The 7,492-nt window shown below is 31.6% G+C and overlaps 2 protein-coding genes across 2 annotated transcripts in view; one reads left to right on the forward strand and one right to left on the reverse strand.

Moving 5' to 3' along the window:
• LOC119688362 overlaps window positions 1-5,111 on the reverse strand; it is a 65,542-nt gene extending 60,431 nt beyond the window's left edge. Inside the window, exon 1 of the mRNA XM_038103040.1 lies at window positions 5,079-5,111. Coding sequence (XP_037958968.1) covers window positions 5,079-5,111 — 33 coding nt within the window. The remainder of the gene's footprint in view (window positions 1-5,078) is intronic.
• Window positions 5,112-5,466: 355 nt separating this feature from the next.
• Window positions 5,467-5,826, forward strand: LOC119688363 (S-phase kinase-associated protein 1-like). Its single transcript, XM_038103041.1, has one exon. It carries the CDS (start codon window positions 5,467-5,469, stop codon window positions 5,824-5,826), a length of 360 nt encoding a protein of 119 aa, XP_037958969.1.
• Window positions 5,827-7,492: the final 1,666 nt, after the last annotated feature.

Raw genomic sequence — 7,492 nt, forward strand, 5'->3', positions numbered from 1 at the left:
AATTTAAAAAAATTTTCTTTAATTTATTATTGAAATAAAGTTGTTCACGCAGAAAGATGAAATGGGTATGATGAGAAATTGTTTGTAAAGAATGAATCAGACTGGATGCGGAAACTTCATGGCAAGATGTAACAACTTTGTCATATTCCACTTCTTTCTTTCTGTATGAAGCCGAAGTGACTATCACTGGACTAATAAATGGACATGGCGGCACTGTAGAAGATTTCAATTAATGACAAACAGACTGTTTGTTTGTCAGTCAGTCGCTATTTCGGTTGATTTTGTGCTTCTGATCAATAAGATATATGGTATATGAGTTATTCTTTTACAAACGGACCGATTTTTCAGCTCGTCACCTTTGGCTTAATATTTTTTTACAGGCTACTTTATTTAAATGAAAATATTTGTGTCACAGTAAAAACTTATGAACATGATAACTGTCTCTACACACTTCGATTTCCTCTCAGTTGCCTCTTTCCTGAACTCCTTTCTTCTTTCTGAATAGACGACTCCTTGTCTTCCACATCGCGTAGCTACTGACTTCGTTCCGTTTATGGGCTACATTCTTCGCAACAGAAATTTGTTGTACTATTGGTTCCGTCGCTGGGGATCTTGAAATCCAAGGACACCTTTTGCAGTTATGCGTAGGGAGTAAGAAATATATTCCCATTTTCTACCGCCATTGTTGGAACGGGAGAGTTGATTATTTAATTGTTTAGAGAGTTGTGTGGTGAAAATTTCGACTATCTTCGGTGATCGAAACTTATTTGTGGGTTAGTATGTTTTTGACTCTTTCTTGCTAACTACAAAACACAGTTTGTACCTTTAAAGCAGCTTTAGCCTATCTAGCGCATTTCTTTGATAGCAGTGTTGTCAACTCAACTAATTAAAGGCATCCATTAGTTGGATAGAGGCACGTTCATCTATTGTATGTTTGCAAGAGTCGTCAACATTCAGGTTCCGATTACGAGGCAGTCTTATATTCTTCACTGGCGGTTGATTTGAGGTGACGAGTGCCAAACTCTGTACACAACCCGAATTTTGTTGCAAATTTTAATTTTCTACTAACAAGTGAACTTCTGATATCGAACTTGTCTTTTCATATAAATTACAATCCTATATTAACGTTCGGACAGTAAAAACTACTATACTACCTCATCATTTGCACTTCAGACTCGACACAGCTAAAATATTAAAATTATATTTTGAGCTGGATGAAAATGGGCAACGTTTAGGTTAAGTTAAGTTATACCAGCAATCCCTAGTAGATTCACTTAGGCCTATTGGCCCATTATATTAATGGATAAGTAGGTAAACTCAGTGTTTAAAACCATTTTTGGTGAAGCCTAGTGTCAGGTCTTGTAATTCATCAAGATCCTCAAGAGAGAGGGCTCCTAAAGTGATGAGTCGCCGCCGTGCATAAGCTGTGCATGGGCAACGTTTAGTGGTTATTTCTAATATTCATCTCCTAAATCGTACCATATACAGTATTCCATATACAACACCCATGTAAAAAGTTTATAATTTTTACCTTTAAAAATGTAGCTATGTTGTTCTGCTGCTAATTCCAACATTTCTAAGTTGGATCTACTTTTGTACACCTCTCCACAATCCTGGGCTTGATATCGTAATCCAGCAGCTTTGACGATTTAATATGTGTTTTTAAACGTTATAGTAAAATATTGCAGAACTTTTTGCGATATCGCACAAAATCCTTTAATCGTTATCCTAAGATCGTATAAATCGTATGATGCGTATAAATCATATGATGCGTATAAATCGTATGATTTGTTTAAAACGTATGATTCATATACCATAAATCGTATTAAACGAAATTTATTAATTGTGTTTGAACGATTATATGCACAATTACTAACTGGAATACCCTTTGACCATATAGAAAGACACATATGCTCAAAGCGAATGATACGAGCGATAAATATTGCGAGCACCCGAAAAGTAGGCAACGTTTTAAATCGGAAAGCTTTGTGATTTTAAACAGAAAATTTAAAAATACATATTGTCAAAAATATTTGTTTTTGTTAAATAAAAAATGATGATTGACAAATACTTTGTGTTTCTAATAACACCAACATGCAATTTAAATGTACCATGTGTAGTATCGAAGAAAGATATTTGATTTCACACATCAAATACTAGACGCAGCTGCGTCTTTAGTAAGTTTTTAATACTTCTGTGCTGCTTAAAGCCATCTCAGTGTAAACGTTTTATTTTGTCGCATTTTGAATGGCAACTCATTTACAAAAGAAAAAAAGAAGCGAAAAAAAGGAAAAAGAATGAATACGATTATCGCTATCCGAAATGACAAAATATTGTATTAAAAAGTTTTTGGAAACAAAGATAAAAAAGTGTCATTTTAAAAATAAATATTGTCATAATAAACTTTTTTCGCACACTTTACGTTCAACAGCATTTCGATTTCAATTCAATATTTTTTTTTTTTTTTCTAAAGAAATGCTGAACTAAATTTATTGTATTTTGTTTTGTTGAAGGTTTTGCTCATTGCACAACACATGCCCATCGTTTCCCTTATTATGTCCACCCCAAAATCATGCTACAAAAAATGTTGTACGTCATAACTACTTAATTAATGCTTTGTTATTGCAAGCCCAAAAGTATACACTGGAAAATTGTTTTGCGAATTAAATTTTGCTAAATATTTCAGGAACTACATTTCATTAAAAAAATAATTGTAATGGATTTAGAAAAGTGTAGGGGCAGAGGAAAAGACAAACAATTCCTTGAAGAAGGAAACTTATTTAGTTCGATTCATTTTTAAGTGGCAGAGAGTAAGGAATTCTGGTTCATTTAATGGTTCATTGCGGCACACATGCTGATGCCGATGCTGGGTAAATGGCAGACGCATTTGAACAGATTTCTTGCAACTTTTTCATTTCATTCATACGGTGACGAAGACCTTTAAATGAACGGAACAGAAAGTGTTTCTTTGAAGCCACCATATGAGAATACCTTGAATATAAGACAGTTTTTTCATGCCAAGACTAACTTCTCAAGTTTTCAATTTTTTTCCTCTGCAGTTTGAGCAACAAGACGAAATTCAATTACAACATTTCGGCGCAAGAGGAATACAAAGAATTGCGGAAAGAACATTTTTCGCAAATTAAATGGTAAACTTTTTTCACATTGAATATCTGCAAATGATGTTTTCATATTCGACGAGTTCGTTTTTTTTTCTTTACATATTCTGCACTGCTTTTCTTTTCTTGGAATAATTTGCTTTCAACTCTATTAGAAATTTGTGGACCGTTTGATGCATGCATGCAGCATACAAATGGGGAGAGTCAATGCCAGACTACTGCCATTTCTGGCTGCTACTAGATTCGTATTCTGTGGAGTTAGAAATTAGAAATTAAAAATTTGCTGGAATCGTGAATTCGACCAAAGCCAATTTACTTTAATTAAAAATATATTGAAAATACTTTTTGTCGTAGTATTGTTCAAGGAAACTTTTTGTGAAGATTTTATAGTCAACTGAATTGATTTTCCGCTGGCAATTGGAGCAATTAATTTACGCTTCTACATTAGATTAAAAACTTTAAGGATGTCATTATCTTGCTATTTTTTATACATGTATACCTAGAAAGCAGAAAGACTTAGACTAAAAAATCGACTTATGAAGAATTGCTTTAAAATATGGATGAAGTTATTCATAACAAATTCGTTATCTAAATACATTCAACTTTAATAAAAGACAAATATCAAAATAATAATATTTTTCTATCCTAAAAAAAAAGTAATATGTGCCGGTGTATTTTTATAATTTATGACGCCAATATGCTGACACTGTAGTGATGTATTATTTTTACATACATGACATTACCATACTCGCATTACGATGTAGTGTCATTTCGCTCTCTCTTTTTCTCTTCCTTTCTCCCTCTTTTTCTCTCTCTCTCTGTCTCTCTCTTTCCCTCTCTCTTTTTCTCTTCCTTTCTCTCTTCCTTTCTCTCTTCCTCTCTCTGTCTCTTTATTTCTATCTCTCTCTCTCTTTATTTCTATCTCTCTCACTTTCTATCTCTCTCTTTCTCCCTCTCTCTCTCTTTTTCTTTCTTTTTCTCTCTCTCTTTATTTCTTTCCTCTCTTCCTCTCTCTTTTCATCTCTGATACAAAAAGAAAGTTATATATGCCATCATACATTTATGACATCATCATCTCGCACATTTTTATTAAAAATAGCAAAAAAAAAAAGAAATAATAGGTTGTTTACTGCTTAGTAAGATTTTCATTCCCGCTAGATTGTTGCTTAACCATGTTAGTTTGAATTTCTTCAATGCATTATGCTTTTCTATTTTCATTCCTTTACTCTTAGAAATGAATTGTGGATATATTTTTGAGCACATTTTATTAAGAACAGTATTTGTTCTCTTGCTAAGGATGCCTCTAATCCTTATCTAACTAGTTCATCTGTAATTTAATTTCTTTGTATTTCTTGGTACCCTCAAATCCAAATTAATAACCTCATGCTTTCACTAAATCACGTGATTCAGATATGGTCACTTTAAGTTGTAGTTGTACGATGACATCGTATATGGCAAAAACTATATACAAAACTATTTTAATCTTAGACGACATTTTTAGTATACTCATAAAATCTTTGTTAGAGACTTAATTTAGTTGACGTTATTTATAATTTGAAACTCATTTAAAAGATTAACTGCAAGTTCTATACAATACAGCAATTATTCTAATTAAAGATACTACTAATTACATTATAAATTTTTCTAAAACTATATCTGAATTTTATGTGGTTAGATCACAGTCCAAAATTTCTTTAGTCTTCTTTCAGATAGGCTGTTGCTGAGAAGATTCACAGATAGCTTATTTGGATGTCAGCTTAGCATTTCTGCATGTCTCTGGATACTAGATTCTCTAATATTTTTTCTTACAAACGTGTTTAATTACCATTTATTGTTGCCGTGTATGGAGACTATTTGACTTAGTAGGGTAATTAAACCGCAGATCAAAAAAAAAATATATTAAAAAAAGCGGATAATCTTGAAACATCAACTATTTAAAAGAATCATTTGTCCAATTACCTTTGATCGAATTGAGTCAGTGCAAGAAGTCATATCATATACCTCATAGAATCATTGAAATCATAGAAATCCAACATACTACAGTGGTCTATAATATTCATAATAACATAATCTATTAAGTTTTATAGTTAAACTCTTTAATTGCAACTCTCTAACTAATCTAATACTACGAATTGAAAAGATAACGAGAAACACTTGTGGCAGCGAAGACTCTTTAAAAACGTCTTCACTTGCGTTTAAGCTTCAGTTTTACTTTGTAAGACTTACTATCAATATCAGTAAAGCTTTAATCTGTTAAAGAATTGTTAAATTTTTTGTTTCAATTACAAATTACTATTTAATTAAAATTAATATTGTTTAATCTTCGAAATTACTCATTATTACCAAAATGTCAATCGTGCGCTTGAAGTCCTGTGATGGGAAAATTTGTTCAATTGAGATTGCTGCTGCAAGACGTTCGGAGACTATTTCGAACCTTTTGGACGCTGGAAAGCTACATATTGGTGATACCCTAACGCTTCCGAATACTAATGCTCGATTATTGGAAAAAATCATAACTTGGATTAATCGCTATCATAAGATAACTTACGATAAGAACTCTGATCAAGCATGGCGACAGGAATACTTTCATGTCAACTTGAATTTTTTGTCTTCAATCAGAAATGTCGCCAACTCTCTGAAAATTTCAGATTTGATCATTGAAGCCGAAAATGCAATCAATTCTCTGTTAACATTTTTGGGAAAATAAAATTGAGGCCTTAGTTCTTGCAGTTTGCTGAAAATCTTAAATATTAAGATACAAATATATATTAAAATATTTTCAATAAATAATGTATGATTCAGTGGTTTAATAAAATCCGTTTCAAAATGTTGTAAAAACAATTGTTTTGAGTTATTGGGGGGGGTTGGCTCATAAGGCACATGAGATATTTAACACAGCTGTGACTATTTGATAGTTAACTATTGTTTTCACTTAACATAGAAGTAAGTTAGTTTGTTCTGTTTTGTTAAATGATATCGATAATTATAGTTCATTATATCTATTTGATATATACAGGCGTTTAGGAATCAAGTGTTTTATTTCAATTTAATTAAGTCTGAATCTGTTTTTCACAAATGAATCAGAAGCAAAATTCCTCTAAGCTGCTGTTTTCACGAAATTATTCAATTCCAGTGTGAATATTAAAAAGCTGGTTATATCTCATGACTTCTTTTAAATTATTCCACGAAATCACATTACATCTTTATGTAAAATAATTTCAAACGTTAACATATCATATAATATATCGTACAATCTGCATTGGTTAATTCTTTTACGTTTTGTGCGACGGGAGGTAGAGGAATGCCTACACAGTGATCATGATGCAGCGCCCTATCTCTCATTCCTGAAGACCATGCCCTACGCCGAGGTTACGTTAATATTACTTCGAAGTAGCGTCCCTATTAATGTTTAAGACTTCCATCGATGTGGCCTGCTTCCAGGCATCTGCATTGGTCAAAAAGAGATAGATAAAATTCAATGGAACTTATATTTGAGAAAATTTTCTTCAGATATTTGTAATATACTTGAAAGATAATAAATCAAATTTCGTAGCAAGTATTGCACATGATAGAATCAAATAGATTCTTAGGAAAAAGATCTCAGATTTTATAATAAGTTTATAAAATATTTGTCCCTATTAAATTTGTGAAGCTTATATCTCGTTTCCTACTGAAGTGTACTAGAACCTCTTCCATACAAATTTTTTAATCTGGAATTTGTTTGTGTATTTAATATTTGAGTCTTTTCACTACATGGTGATAAATTCATAATTTAATATTGTGCGAATGTCCACATTTCTGTTAGTAGTCAAGAATGTTTTCTACAACAATTAAAAAGTAGTATTCAAATATAAATAGAAGTAATGTTGAAAAAGTTAAGCGATGTGTCTCTCATGAATATTACTAAGTTCTCGACACGAACATCTCTATACAAGTTCAACAGTCTTATGTAGGAATCTCTATCAAGATGGTTTCATGATCCTTTTGAACGCTTGAGATTGACATGAGTAGAGACATTATAGTGTAATTTTAGAAGCCTTACCATATCCTACACAGCTACAGAAGAAAATCTATCACAATATTTATTAATAAAAGTATAATTTTTTTAATGTTGTGCTTTCCACTATTTATAAACAGAAAGAATATTTAAATACTTGAGCTTGAGATTGTTTGATGAAAACATAGTCCTTTCAAAAGAATTTTTTACTGAAAGTAAGACCCAAAATGTTTTCTAGCATATGCGCGCCATCTATGTTATGTTTTAAATAAAAAAAAAATAATATACAAATATAAGAGTCATTTATCATAGCTATAATGCCAGTTGAACTGCATTTTACTATCATCATCTTTCACCTTATGAAAAATTAATAAAA

This window comes from Teleopsis dalmanni, chromosome X (assembly GCF_002237135.1).
Source record: "Teleopsis dalmanni isolate 2A chromosome X, ASM223713v2, whole genome shotgun sequence".
Lineage (NCBI taxonomy): Eukaryota > Metazoa > Arthropoda > Insecta > Diptera > Diopsidae > Teleopsis > Teleopsis dalmanni.